Source organism: Telmatherina bonti (assembly GCF_933228915.1).
Source record: "Telmatherina bonti genome assembly, chromosome: 5".
In the NCBI taxonomy this organism is placed as follows: domain Eukaryota; kingdom Metazoa; phylum Chordata; class Actinopteri; order Atheriniformes; family Telmatherinidae; genus Telmatherina; species Telmatherina bonti.
Genome location: NC_136623.1, coordinates 31,049,384 through 31,070,677, shown reverse-complemented (window position 1 = coordinate 31,070,677; position 21,294 = coordinate 31,049,384). Strand labels below are relative to the sequence as shown.

The window sequence follows — 21,294 nt, the reverse complement described above, 5'->3', positions numbered from 1 at the left end:
ATGTGAGCTTATATACAGAAGAAATAAAAAATATGGTTCTACAAAACATGGTGATGTTGGAATGGCTGTACTATGAGAATCAGTTCAGACGTGTTGTGTAGGATTATATGTATCCTTCAGATCAGGAAAGCATCAGATGGATTCCCTCCATAGACTGTATATAACAAGATGGACGGAGCTTTTGTGACGTCACCCATCGGTTTCTGAAGAGCTTAATTGAAGGTTGGTGGGCGGTTCCTGCCATCGCCATCTTAGCAGGATAATGCGTGTCGTCTCGCCCGGAAAATACAATTAAGGGCAAAGAGGTGGAGCTAAGAGGGGGGCTGTGAGCATCATGGTGGATGATTGATATCAAGCGAACTGTGAGCTGCCTGTAGTTAAGAGCTAACCAAGCTAAGCCGGACATAACAGGAGCTAACCAGCTAACGGAAGTAAGCAGGCTAAAGCTAAATCACTTTGTTCACCGGCTAAAAACTGTTTGTTCTACATTCTTCTTACTTGAAGCAGGAGATTGGGTACCTCTCAATCAAAAGGACACGCCCCTAAATATGCCAAACTTTGAGATTAAATTATTTTTAAATGGGCAAGTTAGGAAAAAATTCACTCCCCCCCCCCCACAGTTGTCATGAAGTTAAACCTGACCTATTAAACCTAAAATGAATTTTTGTACCAAGCTCGTAAATATATTATTTCTGCTGTGAAGTTGGTCTTTTTAACATGGGAGTCTATGGGGATTTGCTCTGTTTTGGACCCCTAGTGGATGAAGGGGGAACTGCAGTTTTATGCACTTCCGCATAGGCTTCACTTTTAACTGTCAGAGGCTCTGTCCATTGTTCATATATAGTCTATGGTTCCCCCAACTTTCCCTCTTTGTGTTTGTTCACTCTAATGTCTGCATTCTGTAACATGTATGATATATCAGACTGTGATATGAGAACAAAGAAGTTGCGGAGCAACAGTGTCCTCCTTTGTTACACAGTAATCCAAGCATGAGTGTTATGACTTCATTTAGTTACTCTCAGAGTTCAGCCTGAACATAACCTGCACTGGGGATTTAGTTAGCATTGTCAGAGGCGAGCTCTGTGCATTGGTGTTCGATAACAGCCAGGCTTCCTTAGAGAGCAGAGGATGCCCTGTGGTCTGGAGAGATGCAGAGCCTCCAGGCCTGAGAGCCTCTTGGAGGTTCTTGCAGTTGTAACATGATCTCCTGCAGTCAATTCAGACCTGGTTGGCGATGACCTGGCACCTCACCCTGGCTTCCCTCAGCTGACTGTCCAAAACACGACCTCTGAACTTGAGGTTGTAGCAGCAGCTTCCTGGCAGCAACTTCTGTTCTCACTTGGAGTCTCTTGATACTGAAGAAGTCAAGGGCACCTTCCTGAACTCCTCTTAATTTCACACTGCAGCTCTGTAAAGGTCAAGGACCTTCACAGTGAGGCAAAGGGGAATATTTCCTATGCTTACTCATACCTCCTGTAGTACAAGATCAGCTTTGTGAGAAATAAGAGGTAGCTTCCTTCGATTGTAGCAATCAGACTCTCAGGAGCGGCGAGGAAGTTCATCTGAGTCACAGAAGTTCGATCATGTAAACACTGAAGCACACAAACGCATGCAGGAGCAGGAGAGGGTAAAAGGAGCCTAGCTGTGAGGCAGACTCACAGTTAAACCTCGTCTGAACTCGTGCTTTCATGTGAAATTGATTTGGTGGGGAAGCCAAAGCAAAGCTCAAACTTGCTGGAGAGAGACAATTGAATTTCCTGCTACATATTACTTTTGTTTCCCCACTATATCAAATCTTCCCTCGGCCTCAGCAGAAACACTTAATGGACAATTTGCTGCCTCCCACACTCGGCTCAAGCGGCTTGGACAGCGTCACTTATCTTCTGCTCATAACCAGCAGCGTCAAAAACGGGGAGGAGTCAAAGGTCAGAACACACACGTGCACGACCCAGATGGAGCGAGAAAAAGAGAAGGAGCGGAATGGAGGGAGACGCAGTCATTATTCCCACAGATAAACCCAAATGGAAAGAGGCAAGGCGTTCTTCTTTCGCTTCATCATGATAAAGTGCTTCATAAATTCATCCGAGCTTCGCAGGTTGACAGCTTCTAATCCATCGCAGGGATCCCTTTGGGCCTAATGATGTGATGATATGTACAGACAGCATATTTCATCTGCACAGCTAGGCTGCTGCGTGATGCCTGAGGCTTTCCCATGTGGAAACACTCTGTCTCTACAGCTGACAAGGAGGCTGCAAAAACCCCAAAAGCTTACCTCAAGTAGTCAGTTTTTACAAGTACCTGCAGGAGCTGCATGGTACCGTGCACTGCTGTTTTCTTATGAAGAGGGAGGAAGAGAAGTTACAACTCATTATCTCATATCTATTTGAGTAAGAACTCAAATATTTCTAAACGGGAACAACAGACTGTCCAGCTGCCCAGAGAGAGGAGCTGTTTACGTGCTCTTTGAGGTCAGTTTGCATTAGAAAGGATGACATATTCACTGCGATTAAACCATCCATGCAGCAGTCAATGCCTGAGAAGATGACTTTATCCATCTCCCCAGTCAGCAAATTAACTTGCATCTTGTTTTTAAGCAGACAGATAACAACTTCGATTCCTCAGCAAGACTCGTGTTTGTAATGCCAAATCCAGCTTCTATAAAAACTGCTTCAGTAGTGAAATGAAAAAGATTCCACATACATCAGAAAAGGTTCTGCACAACAGTTAAGATCAAGTAATACAATACAAACTCATCCTTTACTGCATTTTTCTTCCATCTGCTCTGATCTAATTTCTAATAGTGTACATAACCCTTTAAATCAGCCGGCCAAAGTATTTTTAACTTTCGCACAATAACTCATCTTGAGGTTTTTACAGCTATTTGTGATGTGAAGAAGAGCAGTGGTCCTGGACTGGATGGAATATTGTCCTTATTTATTGTTTAATCTTTCATTACAGACGAGTGAAATACGAGTTATTTGGACGTACGCATGTCTTACTTGATCTGAATAATAATAGATGCATTTAAATGATTTCTATCTGTATGTGCTGCTTCAAAGTATTTGTGACAAAAGGCCGTAACTAACTGTCACAGCACATCCCTCATATTTATAACCTTTCACAACACTGATCAGGTTTCAGAACACAGTTTCCCACAACTGTGGAGCTAAATGACTAAATAGCAATGATCACATTACTAATCAAGTTTTTCCTTTCTGCATCCCATCCTTGTCATCTTCAGAGGAAGGGTTGCAAACATTGCTCAGGGGTATTTGTCATGATGTGACTTTTCATATGTTTTCTTGGTTTTGGTTTCCTGTCTTATTTTGTAGTTTTCCCTGTTTAGTTCCTTCAGTGTTTTCTGGTTTTCTTTCCTGTTCATTAAGTACACCTGGACTCAGTTTGTTCATCCATTTCACCTGTGTCTTGTTCTGTTTCCCAGTATTCCCTTGGTTTCAGTTCTGTTGGCTGGTTCATTTTGTTTGCGTTTCTGTGATAGTTCTGCCTTCAGTTTGTTCGTGAACATTAAAGCATCTTCGTTCTGCATTCCTGCCTCCCATCCCCGCATTTGGGTCCACATCTCTACCAAACCGTGACAGTATTATTATGCTACAAAAGCATCTTAATGGTTTTAATGGTTAATATTCTGCTATACACCACAAAACTTTGTTAATAAAAGAATATTAATCCAAATTATAAGAAATGCAAAGACATTTTAAATATACATTTCTTTATGGTTGACTTTTTGTTTATAGGAGGGGGGAATCCTTCCATATCATTCACTCCTCAGCCCATCTTACCTCTAAAACTTTGCTTATATCCATAATGATGAGAGAAAAAATTATAGCAAACATGAATGGGAGAATAAAGTCCAAGTGGGAAAAAAAAGTTGACAAAATCTGTGTTTTTTAGGGATTTAGGAAAAAAGAAGACAATGAATGATGGGTATAGCTGTCACTGAAATGCTGGAATTTTAAGATGAAAGCTGCGTCGGATGAGGCAGATGGAGTATCCTCCTGAAATCATACACTCTCTGTGGCTCAAGTAAGGAGCCAAAGTGCAGCTGGGTTCTACTCTCCACGTCTCTGACTTGTCTCACTTCTCAGACGGCCATGTTCTGTGCCTCTCTGTGGCAGAGGAATCAAACATCTCGCCAAACCAAACGTCCTGACCGGGAGAGTTTACACCCAGTTTACAGTCACTTAAACGTGGCCAAATTTACTACAGACGCTTAAAAACAATAAAACAGCACGAACCCAAATTAGAAATCTAAAGACAAGTTTTACTGAAAGCCCGCCGCTGATGTGCTTATTTTGGCCGTGCTGGTGCAAAACCTTTGCCTTTGATCCTGTGTGGCATGTTCTGCCTCTCCCTATCTCACCTCACTCTGTCTCACTTTGTGAGCCTGCTACTTCCCGCTCCTCCTCCTCCTCTCATTTCCTCCCAGACCCCGGAGGCCGTGGGTGTGTGCGCTCGAGGTCGGTCTCCAGAGAGGATGACGGGGAGGTGTTTACATGGAGCTGATCTCCAGCGCCCTTAACACCGACTCCTCTGAGTTAGTCGTGCACTCGTTACTGACTCAATCATTAACAACACTGAAAAGAGATAGACTCCACTTTTTTTTTCAGCAAAATGCACGAGGAGCATTTCACACTTGAACAGCAGTAAGTGAACATTTTTCGATGCATGAAGAACAAAGAGATGGACGGACACGACCCGCAAATCTGGATCTCTGAGTAAACTCAATACAACGCAGATGCTTGGATGCTCGGCTCCAAAATGTTGCTTTCAAATTTTCTGATTACACAGTTCTGCTCGATTGTGTTAAATTGCCTTTATGTAGCTGCAATGGAAGAATACCACAACACAACCCTACAATCAGAAGTGTTTATCAAAAAGTAAGCACAGAAGTATGAGGCTAAAGAGCTTCTGTGCAAACTGATGATGAAGAAAGACTGTAAAATCAAAAGCTAAGCATCACACAATCAGTGAAGCATAAAGCAAACACTAGAGCCTGAATATGAACCAAACTGAGCAAAACACACATACTTTAGTGGTGGAGATATGAAAGGAGACATACTTTTACTCTTTGCATGGCTCATTACCAGTGGGTTTATGGTAAAATAACTCAGCCATCTGATAAACTTGAAGTTCATGATTCTGAAGTAGGAACGAATGTTTCTGTGCAGACTGAGACAGTTTGAAATTTCTCGAGGTTAGGGTGGCTCCGAGTCAAAAACATGGGCATGAGACAATCATGCTGTATCAGGCCACAGCCGTTTGGGTGAGAATTCGGCTGTGCACCTGCAGAAAAATGTAACTCATAACTGCATTTGTAGAGAGCATCTCTATATCATCTGCTGTCTCTTTTAAACAACTTTCTTTTATTTATATATAGAGAAAAGACTCTTCGTGCTTAACAAAGGTTACCTCGGTTCATGCTTTATTGTTCACTATCCATCATAGATCCTTCCTGTTGTTTAGTGTTCTGTTGATGTGTGTTGTAACAGCATGTCATGGCCTTTGGGTAACCCCACTGCTTTGCCATTGGTGAAAAAGCACAAGCTTTCCATGCTGTCATCAGCTGCAGGATGATAAAGTAAGTTATTTATGGTTGTTTTAAACTAAATTGATCCAGTTGTTTGTGACTGAATGTAGTGCATGAGAGTCTCAAAATTTTTTTTTTTTTTATTATAATTTTATTTCTCAAACTAAACAGAAGAACATCAGCTAACAAGGCTCTTGGGTGCAGTACATCTTCAGAGCTCAAACTAGCAACCTTAGACTCTTATCAGTTGTTTTACAGCCTTGGGTTGCATGATATGATGAGACTAACATCTCCACTCATCCAGCAGTGTGCTTAGCTGGATAGAGGGTTTTTGCAGGCTTCATCCTAAAGTCACGAAAAAGGCACTGAAGAGTATAGCAGAGGTAACTTAATCTTACAAAAGTTCCTGCTGAGCACAAGAACATGGCCTCTCTCTTTTCAACATCCCTGCGGCGCTCCACTGATCCGACTCTGTACCATAGCAGAGCGGGATCTGATTAACACTCTGTCTGCTGACCCTGAGAGCTGCCCTTCAGCTTTAAATCTTCAGCGCCTGCAGGGATTCAAAGACACAGAGGATGAGGTCTCCTCAGGGCACATCACAGACTTATTCACATAGAAGAGGGAGGAAGGTGGAGAGAGCAATCTTGGCTACAGTTCCTCTCATGTCTTTTCCAATGCGTACAGTCTCGCTTTGTTTTCCAAAGACAGACAGAGTAACATCCATCTGGAGATTATACAGTTCCAGACTGTCTGAGACGAAGGTGAAGACAGAACTGCTCTTCCAGAGACAATAGGTGTGGCAGAGACGTTTTCTGCCACTTGTAGATCCCAGAATCCTATTTTCACCTGCTTCTATTCACGCCGTTTTATCTTGCAGCTTTAACAGGTGCCGTGGCTCAGGTAGTAACTCTGCCCCATGAGTACCTTTCCAGAAACAAACACCTGCTGCTGCACTCTAATTAAACCATATGTGATTTTTTTTTTTATTTTATTTTTTTTTTTTTAACGTAGAGCTCAAAAGCAAAGTTATTTAAATTGATTTTACTGTAGATTTCTGGGAGCTGGTTTACTTCATGAGCTTTCTCAGATTTCGAAGTATTTTAATTATAACATGATTTTGTACAACAAAACGCTTTATTAAGTGATAAATGACCAATGTTTACCAATGCATACCCTAATGTTGTTTTACTAGTCTATAACCTTCAAAAAATAAAGAAATTACTTTAACCAATACTTTTTCTTTTAAAAATTAAGAAATCCCAAATTTAATACCTTTCTTAATGCACAATTTATAACAGAGTGTACTGACATTAATATTTTTTGACAGAAATGTGTAAAATGTAAGTCTTTAAACATATTTAAAATTATTCACAGCTAAAACACATCAGATGTTAAAGATATTAAAACCTTTGTTAATTTGTGAACGCAATGGTTGTTCAAAATATCTTTAAAATATTGTGAATTTACATACCACCTAGCTGAAACTCATGTCCTTTGCTAATAAAGATACTAAATTGCAGAAAAGGAAAGTCCAAATAATTATATTTTCAGTAACTATCTTGGGTAAAGGGGATTAGATATGGACAAAAAACTATTCCCAAGTCTGTTGTTTATATCACTGAATTTTTAAAACAATGTATTGTGATTTCTAACCTTCAAAACAATTGAAAGTCTGGATACTTAGTTTGGCTACAATCTCCATCGTTGCCATGAATATATTTGAAAAGTTAGACTTCTAAGGATCCAGCAGAGGTTATAAACTTGTAGCTGAAGAATGTATATCCCTGTCAAAACCAGATACGGAGCACACCTCCTGATAAACCAGGGCTGCTAAGTAAGCAGCAGGCGATGGCATAAGAGAAAGAGCTCATTTACTCAACCTGAACAGTAAGTGATGCCTCTAACAGCTACTCGTTAGATTGTCAATAATAGTGTAGGATGTATATTAGCACAGAAAGGCTAATGCCTAGCATCTCTAAAGCTAGTCGTCCATGGAAATAGATGCTTCCTCAGCTAGGCATTAGCACAGGAAGTACCTAATCTATGTCTGTCAGCCTAGCTATTAGCAGTTCTCTGCTGGCAACTACCATGCCACGTTACAAGCGATACAAGTGAAAGATTGTGCAGTTAACGCTACCACTATTTACTGTTGACTTGGCTGTTAAAGTCATCTTTAATTCTTTCAATTAATATTGCAACTTCTTTAAGCCTTTTTCTGTAAAAGTCCTATTTGATCTTGAAAAGATTTTCTTGTAAAAATATACCAAATAAACTGATAGCCTATAACAAAATTTTTGACTTGGAAAGCCAAGGCAGTATCTTTTATCTAATGTAATAATTCACCAGTTAATGGAAGCCATTTGTTTGCTTTTCGATGCCAATATACAGCTTAGACAACAGAGGATCCAATAAGGAACGGCATTAGATGTATAAAGTTCTAAGGAAAAAAAAGCCAGCTTTTCATTGGTTACCAGTATTGTCTTTTAATTGGTCAGTCCCAGTCAGTGGGAATACAGCCACTGATTTCAAGTATACATTATATGAGTGGCTCAGTATTCCTGATTTTGACACTGTTGCTGTCCTACTGATAAACTCAATGCAAACAATCATTCAATTTATGATCTTACAAAATTTTATGATCAAAAAGCACTTTTTAGAAATTCATTTCTGACACAGAATATAATTCAAATGTGTTGACATATTTCAGCAGTCATGCGTCATCAATTAATCTGTCAGTGGTTTACAATGAGGGCTTATTAAGCATGAAAAGATTTCCCTGTTTCTCAAGACGAAGAAGAAACCGAGCTAGGCTGAATACAATCAGAGAGTCAAGAGTCCAATGGAGGTTTATAAGTGCCATGGGTCATATGTCAACAGTAGGACACTTACAGTTCTGTGGTAAGGCTCATTCCCTCCCCTAAAGTAAACGTACATGCACCCACTGCGTGGTAAGTCTTTGCACTGCAAGTAGCAGGTGGTGTGAGAGGAATAAAATGTGACCTTTAAATTTGGTTGTGTTTTTCTTTCTTTACTTTTACTTTTCTGGTTTTAACAGCTTGAGTCAAGAAAGAAGTACATAGTGTCTGTGTGTTTCTGTGTGAATTTGTGTGTGTGTGTGTAAGGAACGGGGGCAATGGGAGAAGCTGCCAGGGAAAATCACCAAGATTGCATGCTACTTTCTTCCACCTCAAATTTTCCCCTCTTTCTCTTAGCCTGTCTGCTTCTCTTGTCTCCCTTATTTCTACAGCTGACCTGCTTCTCCTCATGCTTGCTGAATATTCCTGGATGTGATGAAATGATGAGAATCTCCTGACTTCAAAATGTGAAAAACTTTAAACAACACAACTCATGACTTGTGGTTGCCATCAGACACAATCTGGTGAAAGATATCCCACTAAATATTCTTCGAAAATGTTCCTGTTCGGGCACCCTGAAGTTATTTTAATTAACATTGTGTGAAATTGAGACCATGTATTGTGTAATCATCATCTCTTTTGGTATATTCATTATTTTAACAGCTGCATATTATATTCAATTTTTAGAATAACTGACATTTGTGTTTGAGTTTAGCCTTGTGACTGATTCCACTCTCCATTCCTCAGAACTGCGTTTTTAGTTAATCTCTCCTGTGCTTTCCATCTCAGCAGCCCTTTTTCTCCTCCATTATCTTCTTTCTGAAGCCATTTGTGCCAACAGTTGCAAGATCCAACGGCTTTCCCCATCCCACCATGCTGGACCAGACTTCTCTGTTGACATCCGTCGCTACAGGATACTATTTCACTGACTTAACAAATTTCAGATGGGGAGCTGTTATTAAGTGGTCTGGGCAGGAGACCTGCTCCTGTTTACTGATGCCGCAGGTATTTATATCCTCTAAATACAACTTCTAAGAGTAAGCAGCTCACTGTGGATATTATGTCCAAATGGAGCTTACCCCCCCCACCACCTCCCACTTTAACCACACACAACTGTCAGCATCTGCATGGAGGACACTCTACGATCTACATGGCTGCTGTCCAGTGGTTGATCTTGACTTTTGACCAAACTCTAAAATGTAAACCTTTGTCTTTTGGCAAAGCAATTGTGCTTGTTGAATATTTAGCATATGTCTGGGCTCAATGGGTTTTCCATGTGCTCATACTCTCTAATGCCAGGAGGAAATATCCCAGATGCTAAAGAAATTTATGGCCTCTGTGACGGTGCATCATTTGTGGTGTTCTCTCCGTAAGGAAACGCTGTTCAAGAAGAAGTGGACGTATGTATTTGCGGAGTTTACAAAAATGCTCTTTTAGTTATAAATTATCCAACACAATAACTGTCATCCCTGAAATCACTAAAGGGAATTGAGCTCTACACTTTCCAAAGGAGGGGGAAAAAAAGCCTGTTTTGCCTCATGAACAGTGAATGTCAAAAACAGACTTTAAAAAAGAAAGAATACAAGCCAGAAAGCAAATGGATAAGAGCTTGGATAAGGCTGAAATCACAGCTTAAATGAAGCCTCACCAAGGCTCAGATAACCTCAGAACCTACTGGGACAAGGAGACTCATTCAGTGATCAATCTGTCACAGAAGTCAACCACACTGACATTTGTCATGTTATGATTCAGTAATGAGAGTGTCTGGCGTGAGGTGGTATCTCCGTGATGTACTCAGGGAGGGCTCAGCCAAGCCACAGGCCCTGTCTGAATCCTGACCTGCTGTGATCTGTGTGGCTCAGTGGCTTTTCAACGCGCGTTTCCTAAACCTCAGAATGCGATCCACATGAACCGAGCCTCTAAACGGCTGTGTCAGGAGAAACTATAAGAAAAACATTACGTATGATGAACTGAAGTAATATAGCTTTAATGAATAGACCCAAATGTGTCTGGAGGGGAAGCGTCTACTGTGCCTTGTGGCTTCACTCTGCTACATTTAATTTTATATTTCACCAAAGTCCATTTTGCTATTGATGTTGGGCAATTATCCTGCACAGAAAGCTCACACTCTTTCAAAGCAACTTGGATTACTAGAAATGAAGAAGTATTTACAGTAGCAGTTCTACTTTATGCATTTATGCCATTTGGCAACATGAAACCAGTCAACAATCAGAATCAAAGTCTGTCATCCAAATGTGTTCATGTGTGGACCCCAGACACAAAGAATCCCAATTTGTTTAGATAATCTCACTGCAGGTTTTCAGCAGACACATTCTTTCACGGTGACTGTGGATATTATGACGGAGGGACTGAAACCAGACCAGATCCTTTGGCTCGGCTGCCGGGGTTGTGGATGCACAAGCACACACACGTGCAAAAACTAACCTGCTGCCATAATAAAAGGATAGAATTCTCACAGATTTGTTTTTCTGATAATATCCCCAACTGGCTTTACAAAGAGTTACAAAAATGTGCGAATACAGTGACCCTATTGGCACTATCATATGTAACCACTTGAATTCAATTATTTGCTAAACTGCAAGCACTTTTAGGCAATAGTGGCAACAACTGAGATGGTTTCATAGTATTGTTCAAAAATCTGTGATTAGAACCAGTAAAGTTATGGCCCTCATCAGCCAGCGGGACAGAGATAAAAGGGATGGGAAAGGAAACAGTGTGTGCTAAGGTAATCCAGACGACCTCCACTGAAAATCTATTTTTTCCTATTTTTCTGTCACGACCCCATGCTATTCTCTGGTTCCACTGAGAGTATAATACGTTTCTTTAAAGTCACTCATGAGTAGTTAATATTCCACATGCAACACAAAACAGTTTGGAGAGGCTGGAGCCAAACTAACAGCTACTCATTATGGAAACTCCAGAAGACCAAAACTGTTTGAAGGATTTTTACTTTGCGCCACTTTTACATGAGACAGTTTTGCACTTTGTCAGCACATAGTCTTAAACCGAAGAACGTCAGTGATGCAACACAACGTGTTGCAATCCTTTGTCAGAGGCCCAGTCTGTGAAGCTGTCAGAAGTAGAAATCTGAAAATTTGTCCGGGGCTGGAACTGCTATGAAAATTTTTAAAGTGGTGTTTGCATAAATTCAGCTTCAGAATTACATGGATTCTCCAAACTGCTCTGACAGCTGTCTTCTGCAGATGAGAGATTAAGTAATCACACTTCACACAATCCCACTTCTCACGAGGGGCTTATGTGAACCCTGTTATGAATGTGTTGTGGTAATAGTGTCTTTTTGTGAGCTGTTGTAGGAATTGCTGTGACTACTGTGACTGCACAGCAGTCTGATTGCTTGATTTTTTTTACTGGCCATCTGCATCCTACAGTTCATGTTTGGTTCAAGATCCTATTTTGGTTTAAGAAATTACTTTGATTTGGCTCTTGGCATCCATTCCCATTATTGTCAGAACCCATGAGTCAGGTTGAGACACTTTAACAAGCTACCATCACACCTTCCACATGATGTGGCAGATTAAACTCGTTCATTGTAAACTTATGGTTGCTTTATAATTTTGCTGACTGAGGAATGGATAAGGTTCTTTAATCATTTATCCATGATATGGCATGTTTTACTTTTCTTATATTAAAAATAACTAGTTTGGAAGATTAAATAAGATGCCAGTGTCTTATATTTGACTTTTGAATTGATCACAAAACAAAAACTTTACAATGCGCTGTGAAGATGTCCATACTTGCTACTGCGCGCTCCCCTCTGAGTGCTTAGACAAGACTGTAGAATCAGATAATGTGCAATAAGAGCCAAAGCTTCTTAATCCTCACAGCAGAGGTAACAGTTTTTAATCTTAATAAGAGAAAATTGAATCAAATCTATTCCTGATCCCAAAAGTATAGTTGTTGATCCACAGCTCAGGCAGTCAATGACTCTCAAAGGCAAATGCAAGAGTGCACCCGACTATTAATTTTTCCCATGACTATAAAACTTCTTCAAGAAGCTCAAACTTTTACTTATACCTCACCATGAGACAGGCTGCCAGGAAAACAGGACTCCTAATATGAGAAGGCAGCAATAACAACAACAGTAAAATGTCCACATCCTCTCTGTAGTCATAAATAATAAAAAAGCCAGCACGTTTTTTCTTGTACCTGTCAATATCCCTACAACTGGAAGGAGACTGCATTCTAGGCATTGCACTTAACCACAAGACAGCCTCCCTTTCTGCACACTATTAGCTGGACCTTGACCTGCTCCCTAAAGGCCAGAGGTTCAGAGGTGGAGTGTTGTGAAAGCACCCGCTGTCACTTATAGCACTTCCGCTTCTAAGCGCGCACACACACACACACACACACACACACACACTACAGTTTACAGATACAGGGGGCAGCCCTGCTTTAGTGAGTCCCATCAGACACTTCAAGCAGCACACTAATGAACACCCCACCCCTCAAACACACACACACACACACAGGCACACACACACACAGGCACACACACCTCCAAAACCCAGCCAGCCCAGCCTTGCGGCACACTCCAATTTAGCGACTCAGCATGTTTTCAGCATGGTGTGGACGTGCTCTCAATCATCATTAGGGGTTTTGCAGAGTCTTTTGCAGAGTCCTGGGGTCTGGGCAACGTGCCAAGATGTGTAAAAGTTTCCATGAGGAATGCCTTCAGTCGCCTTTGGAGGCATGGAAGGTGGACGGAGATCCTCGGGAAGGTTAGAATGCTTTTTATCTTGCTGGGAGGAAGCAAAGAGGAAAGAGACATTCACAATAATTCTGTTTCCAGTTCGAGACGAAACAAAGCTTGCAGAGTTTCAGATGCACCAACCTTGAATCGAACAGGAAACAATCTAAGTAAACTAGCCAACAACATAAGGCAATCAGTGCACATATGTCAAATGTCAGAAATCGGCAGAGGGGATTTTGTGTTTGGGTTGGGCTCAGTGTTTTTTTATTTGGGGGGAATAAGGGCCCTCTGTTTCTCAGAGAGGCAGCTGGTTGAAATCTGGCTCATTGATTAGCACAAGTTCCTTTGCCGTCTGCTGCATTCAGCTGTGTTGCATGATATCACCCATCACAGCAACAGTTAATACAACAGGACGCCCAACGTCAACTTTAAATGGCCAATACTGACAGCCACAGCTTCTGCTGGAAACACACAAGCACACACATTTCCAAGGTAAAATTCCAATTAACACCAGGGAAAGCATTCCAATGCAATGTTTTGTAAAGCCTCATTTGGGCTGCTTTTCCTAAAATTCAGTGTGTCAGTGATTGCTTAAGACTTAAGACAAGGGGGGGGGGGGGGGGGGGGGGGTATGATGTCATCAGGACTGTTACTAAAATACATTTGACAAAACATGCTGTCACTTCAACTTTCCATTTGCTAGATTTAATTAGTTTGGTTCACAAGGCAAACATAAACGCTGACATACCCTGATGTCATTTGTCTGCCATTATCCAGCTTTCACATGCTAGTAAAATCCAGATACGGGGCTGTGAGTAAGTCAGTCATGGCCCAGAGTAGATTTTATATGAACCCCACTATGACAGTGAGTCAACAATGCAACGAGGCATAGTCGTCTATAGCAGGGTTAAGGTGTTTCATCCTTTTCTGCTTCCATTCCCTAAACCATGCTGCGGTTTTACTTTCAGCTAAAAGAAGTGAGACTGTGGCAGGCGAGAGCAAACATGCCACTGAGTGAAAATGGGTGTTCCAACAGCAATCTGACGCTTCATATAAAGCCTCTTTACAGATACCAGAATCACCAGCAAGTGATTTTTCTATGTCAGTGAGGGGAAGAGTTTAACAGTTTGCAAAGGCAGTCCTGGGGCTTTACACTTAAGGTTCCATGCATAGTAACCCAGTTCCTAGCGGTACAGTAGCTCACCGTTGATAAGTTGAGTGATTTCTCAGAGGCTGTGTAAAGTCTGGGCCTGGCTACAGAGACACATTTCCTTTGGCTGATGAGAGCCAGAGGCCTCAGTGTTCAAGCGTGGGAGGTGCACCACTCTTGGGGAAGATCAAGTGTTCTCCTGCAGACTCCAAATCACTGGCCCCCCGGTTGCTGAGGAGGAGAGCTTTACTACACGGCTGGCGTTAAATCACCGCCGCTGCGGTGAGGTCATCCGCTTGCCTTCCTTCGCTAATGGAGCGCTGACTCTCTAACATACAGCCGTAATGCGTGTGAACGGGGGAGCGGGGCGCCCTGCGAGCTGCCTTCCGATCTTATTTATTTTAGCTTAGGGCTCATTTGAGGTGCTTGGGAGCAGCAGATGCCTTTGCAGTATGCTGTTACCACCACACACTTACCGGGTCTCCAGCAGCTCACCGCAGATGCTCGCACAGACGTTAGGTGATGCAAAACGGCAGTACGCTGAGGTTTTCAAGGAGCTGCTTCACTGTCCTTGGTCAATCAATACGCATTCCTTTGTGTCTCTAATGCAACTGTAATCACTGACTAGATACATTTGGCCACCAGGCTGCAGGAAGCCTGAGCCCGTAAAGTGACAGGGAATGGAGTGGTGGGGAAGATAAACAAGATTACCTGATTTTAGTTGCATTAGCACTGCTTTGAACATTTGGTTTTACTTCATACTGCTGGTGTAAAAAGACTCAACTGCCTTTTTACAATGAAAAATGTAGCTTCGCTTCATCCAATTAATACAGAAATGGAAGCTTTTTCCCATCATGGCCATTAAAAACAATGAGGAAAAATCTGAACTGTGCAGAGACGATTCAAATGACATTTCCAGACAATGTAGCCGGGCTAAAGAATGTGTTTGAGGAGCTGATAACAGACCTGTCTGTATAGTCTTGATGAAATGAAGACTAATGGGACTCATCAAGACTGACAAAAATGCTGACAACTGAAATTCAGTTGTCCCCCCCCCCCCCCCCATGCCTATCACGTCTCCAATCTGAGTTGTTGAGTGAAAAGCGAATAAACAGAACTCATGATAGAGCACAAGCACACACACACACATAAACAGACATTCATGTGACATTAGCTTACTAAACAAAAGGTGTGCAGGAAAAGAGATATTTTTGAGTTCAATGTGAAAGGGGTCCCCCCCCCACCTCTATTAGGATGCAGCCGGGTTTTTGGCATTTCAGACTGGCAGTTTGCCAGTGATTTGGGCCATTAATGTATATCATAACAAGTGAAGCCTCTGCTAATACAGATAACAGGTTTCTGACCCGCGAGACATTATGCGAGATGGGCACAGGAGGCAATAAACCCAACCATATGGTCCCTTGGGTGTGACTGGTTTCATTGCCGGAGGGAGACCAGTGACCCCGCAGTCTCCCCTGATGACGACAGCCACATGGTGTCGACTCCGTGGGGAGAAGACGGGAAAACAAAGCCTTTCCCTCTTGCCTCTCTGCATCCCTCCCATAAATATAGGGGGGAAAATGGTTCGGTTCAGGAAACCCCTACCCATTGTTTTGCTTCCTTCATTAGTGGTTGTGTCAACAGTTTGGCTCTCTACGCGTGTGCCACTGTTTTTGTTCTGCTGCACCCCAGCTGACCTCAGCCCTCTGATGTTTTGACAGATTGTTTCAAAATCCCATCATGGCAATTTGGCGTTTTAAAGTACAGCAGCTACTTGGACAACATAAGCTGGGCCGAATGTTAGACCAAAAGCAAATAAATCTGCTGGGTCTAAAATTAAACAAATGTGACGCAAATCTGCAACCGGAGTTTCATCAGGAAATACTGAGAGGTGCAGCAGGGTGTGGTTGCAGATAAGCAAAATGTGTTAAATGCAATGTGCTACATAAACAGACATTTTTGGCACGAGTATTGAGATTGTTATGAGTATCTATTTATTCAAGAAATTCTAAATGTGTCAAATCTTGTCAAATTTATCTTTTTTGTCTGCAAAAACCCCACTTACCATCATCTAGGTACATCTGGTCCAGTTCCTGTGGCTCCTGCTTGATGGTTATGGCCATTGAGGGGGGACTGGAGTCCTCAGGTAGCAGGCTGGGTGGACTTCCTCCAGCCTGGGCTAAGCTGGCTGCTGCCTGTGCCTGACTGGGACTGTAGGCCTGAACAAACGGGCTCTCTGCAGGCCCACTGGGAGTAGAAGGGTGGGACACTGGTGAGGATGAGGGGCTGCTGTTGGCATAGATAGGGTGGTAACCATGGTGTGCTGGGCTGTTGAGGTGATTGGGGCTGCTCTGGGACTGGAGCATCCCTACAGAAGAGTCGTGATCTGGTGATGTTGAGTGGGCAAGATTATGGCAGTTTGGAATCTCCTGAATAGGGGGCACCACAGGAGTTGTCGGTGTTGCATGGGTGGGGCTACTAGGGAGGCACTTGCTGTATGCCACAGGGGAGAGGTCATGCAGGGTAGGGCTGGAGCTGGGAGATGATGGTGGAATGGCAGCATGGCAAGGTGGGCAGGGAGGGTAACCACCAACAAGACAGCTGTCGGGATCGGCCACAGGCATGATGGAAGTGAGCCTGGGCTGGCCGTAGTACGGCTTCGAATGCATGGACAGCCCAACAGTCCCCAGAGAATCATAATCATCATTGGGTTCTGTCTTTATTATCGGCACTGGAGGGGGAAAAAAAGCAGAAAGAAAGGTGGAGATGTTAAAAAAAAAAAAAAATTGCAAAGAAGCCACGTGGCGCAGTACGTGCTTGAGTGAGAGAGGTGGGCAGACACAATTACGACCGTAGTACCTTCTATAATCCAAACAAACAACAACCAGTGGATACAGGCTGAGTTTCAACTTGGCTGAATCTTCACAGAGGAACCTTCACACCTCCCCACTACCACCCATCTTAGCCACCCGATGAAAAAATAAAAAAACACAGGGAGGGGGAAGAAAAATGGATGAATCATCAGTGTGGAAAGCCACAGCTGGCTCTAATAATGAATAAGACCTATTTTCTTTGGACTCTCCTCCAGCTCTGATATCCAATAAAAGTACTTTAAAGCACTGGACTGCTGCTGGTGCTGCTCCTGCTGCTAGAGGAGCCCTGGACCCCCAGGTTTCCTACACACTCTCGGAGTAATTGTTTCTCTCAGGGCCAAAAGATAGGGGGGAGAGTGAAAAAAGGAGATGATTTGATTTTGATTAGGCTGCCTGAGCTTCTTAAGAGGCTGCCGAGCTGAGCCTGTGGTTTCAGGAGCATGAGACCTCAGCTAATGCAGGAGAGTGCAGTGACCCTACTTGATCATCCTGCCTTCTCTCTTTGAATTTCTCATCCGGTGCAGAGTGTCAATGCGATCAAAAAACCGAGGTGCATATGTAGAGTGGGCTGCAAGATGTAGAGAGGTCCACATTAACAAGGTCTCTGCTGAGTTATTATAGAAGTACGTATGCACAGACTGAGCCAGCGCAAAACTAACGGGCTGGCGTTAAGATACCCCGAAGCATAACAAAGTATTCGGAGTCACAATGGACATACTGTTTCTATTTCTACACACTGTTAAAATGTGTTAATGGGTGTGGTAAGCGTTTGATGCCAAGCATGAAAAAAAGTTCTTTGGCTAAGCTTGCTCTAAGTGACATTTACCCAACGTGCTGCAGTTGTCAGTGTGAATTAATTGTATGTCTAAACTATTTGATTTTGTCCATAACAGAACCATTAAGCGATCGCGACAACAAAGAGTGCAAATGAAGCGTGAGTGTGTCCTATGAAAGATGGGCTGTTTTTCAGTGTGTTATTTTTTTTTTAAGATGGATTGGAAGAGCCATTAATCACTCTCGTTGCCTCTGTGGTGCTGAGCTGTGGTGGAGTGATAACGCAGCAGGGAGCACATTTACGTCAGCCATGTCTGCTTCAAGAGCCCAGGGACCTGGACGGGTTTCTGGGGGAGCATTGTAAGGCAAATCCCATGATGCACTAGGCTCCGATCGAAAGCCAGGGGAGCAACGAGAGAAGTCACATGGTTATAATACATCCACAGCCACTTCCCCTCTCTTAATGTCTTCCTTTTTCTTTACTTTATTAGTTTGAATGGCTAACAGAGGACTAAAGAGCCAGAAAGTGATGTCATGATAGTCATGTGGAAATCATAAAAATGTGACCATTCTAGCTTCAACTAAGGCACTGGATTGTTATCTTTAAGTTGAAGCACAGTTTGACTACTTTGTTTTTGTAATGAAAGTCCTTAAAACAAATACAGTCGTACATTGTCATCAAGCTTGATGGGACCTAAAGACATATTTACTGATGCACATGCATAAAAGGTTTCCTTTGAGCAAAATGAGGGAAAAATATTACAACATATAGTTTTCCAAACCAGTTTTATGACTTTAAGGTTGAACTGGGAACATAGATGACAGTTGTTATTTAGTTATTTAGAATTTAGTTATTTAGAATTTATACCAACTCATTTAATTAGGCAATTGATATTAAAACTATTTTAATTTAATTATTCAAAATACAGTTACTTCTTTTCTTTGATGAGATTTCTCTGCCACAGCTACAGATATATATACTGAGATCTCCCCTCCATCGTTAGCCATTTGTGAACCTGTGTGTGTGAGTTGAGTAAATAGATTCACCAGGCGAGTTCCAACTTCAGTTGGCTTCTATTTCCTCTCAAGCTGTGGGTTATGGCTCACAGACAGTCCTGATATTCTGCACATGGTTTTCTCTCCCTCTCTGGCTCTATACCCAGCTGTCTCCTTGTGTTAGTTTGATCAGGCGTGATCTAGGTACAGATCACTTCTTTCTTCTGAAGAGAATGGGAAAGGGGGCATAGATGAGTATATCTAACTCTATTTCATTAGCAATGGTAAATTGTCTCCTTGAACCATTTGTATTTTGGACAATTCAGTAAGCGGGATGCAAAAAATTCTTGTATTTTTTTTTTTTTCCCCCAATTGACATGGACCTGCTCCACATTTATAATGGAGCAGGTGGTAGTTCATTACCTCCAGGTTACCTTGTGCACCATCTCCCACTGCGTAAGCAATCTGGTCACCCAGCCTACTGTGGGCTTCAGTATACTGCAGATGAGTCTGGCAAAGCTCAAAACTGTTCGGTCAAAAGACACATGTTTGTCATTATACAATTTCTGGAATAGCATGATTGTGCAAATTCCTACAAAGGAAAAAAAGAACAATGTCTGGTTCATTAACTTTTCCTGTATGTGTCATAGCACATGTTTTGGGCTGTTCTCCCTCAAATGTCGACCCAAAATGGGGTGGGGATGGGGGTGGTTGCACTCTATTGTGTTAAGAATAGAACTTGATATTTCAGAGGAATCTCCAAACGGCCTGTAAAAACGAAGGGGTTCCGAGAAGCTCTTCGCCTGAGCTTCCGTCATTGCCAGAACTTTTTTGGCGTTTGTTGTTTAATGTGGTTAGTGAAAACTGTTTCTTATTTAAGGAACAACACGTCACGTCTCAACTCACGCAAGAATGATTGGAAGGAAACTTGGAAAAGGAAGGCTCATTCTAGAAGCCAGACAAAAGTTGTATCTGCATCTCAACATCATGGTTGAGCACTTCGGCCAGAACCACAAAAGCTACTGATGATAGATCTTAACTGGGAACATTTTCTTGATTCAATTATTATTTTCCTTTTTGGCAGTTAAACATTGACATAACTGACTCAGCTGTTATGTATTCTCATGAATTCACCTTTAGCATATTTCACACAAAGATAACATTTATGTTTTTTGTAAAGCAAAAAAAAAAAAAAAAGCTAATCAACATAAAGGTTTTTATAAGTGAAATTAACTGCAAAACTGGTAGTCAATTTGTCCATATTTGGGAAAAAGTGGAACCTTTATTCCACCATGACACACAATGTGTTTGAAGGGAGGCCTGTTTACAAATGTACTACATCATCCTTTCTTCTAATGGTAATGATTAATAATTTGGAAATTTACTGTTGGCTTTAGGAGGACTGAATGTTAATTTTTGTTGAATAAAAGATTTTAGATGTTCTTTATGATTTAGGTAATAGCTGTTGTTTTTGTGTCTCTTATTCATAATGTGCCATACTTTCCTTTAGTGTCTGCCTACTTAATATCAATGTAAAATGTGCCAGAAAAACAAGAATATATCACTATATTCTTGTATAATAAAGTTTTAAATTACATTTCAGATTAGTAGACTGTTTTTAGCGAAAATAGCTTTTTAAATGTTAAAAAGCTTTAGATGTTAAACAAGTTGTGTGTTGCATAGATTTTTTTCATTTCTGCACGTTACTGAAACTCTGAGTTTTGCAATAAGTAGTAGATCATGACTCATCCTTGCTTGGAAAGATCAAGTTGTTATTGGCTGCTCCTTTTATACCCAATCTTGACACCCTCATCAGATACCAATTAATCTGCTGAAGAAACTCCAAAAATAAAGTTACTTGCAAATGCCATAAACTTTTCTGTCTTTGCTTTTCTTTTTTGCCTTCCTCTCACTTTTGTTTTTGCCTGATGTTGCTGTCATATGGTCTTTTTTTTTTAAAATTAATATGATACAGTTGGTAAGTTAAAGTTTTTAAAAAATGAAAAAGAAAAGTCTTAGAACTTTGTATTGCATTTTAGGAAATTTCTCAGATTTTCTGGAAGATAAAGCAAAGAAGATAAGCAAAATAAGGGATTCTGTTTGTTCACACACACCCCACCTCTGGGCTTGCTGACATATGTAGTGTTACTGAGAAATTTCAAAGGGACTGTATATATGAGGCTGAAGTCCTGGTTCACTTTCCATGCATTACTATGGCAGTGTCTCAGCAGGTTTAAAGCACTCGTCCACTCATATCACAGAAGTTCATCTATGTCTGTAAGGCACTTTGAGTGAGACAACTTTGTTTCCACCACAGAGTAAAAAAAAAAAAGTTAGCATTCATGCAGGAAGAAGGGTGAGCC

At 41.6% G+C, this 21,294-nt stretch overlaps 1 protein-coding gene across 1 annotated transcript in view; it reads right to left on the bottom strand.

Annotated features, from left to right (window-relative positions):
- LOC306756167 (nuclear factor of activated T-cells, cytoplasmic 1-like) overlaps nucleotides 1–21,294 on the bottom strand; it is a 62,673-nt gene that overhangs the window by 6,321 nt on the left and 35,058 nt on the right. Inside the window, exon 9 of the mRNA XM_079240841.1 lies at nucleotides 16,354–17,019. Within this exon, the coding sequence (XP_079096967.1) occupies nucleotides 16,354–17,019 (666 nt within the window). The remainder of the gene's footprint in view (nucleotides 1–16,353; nucleotides 17,020–21,294) is intronic.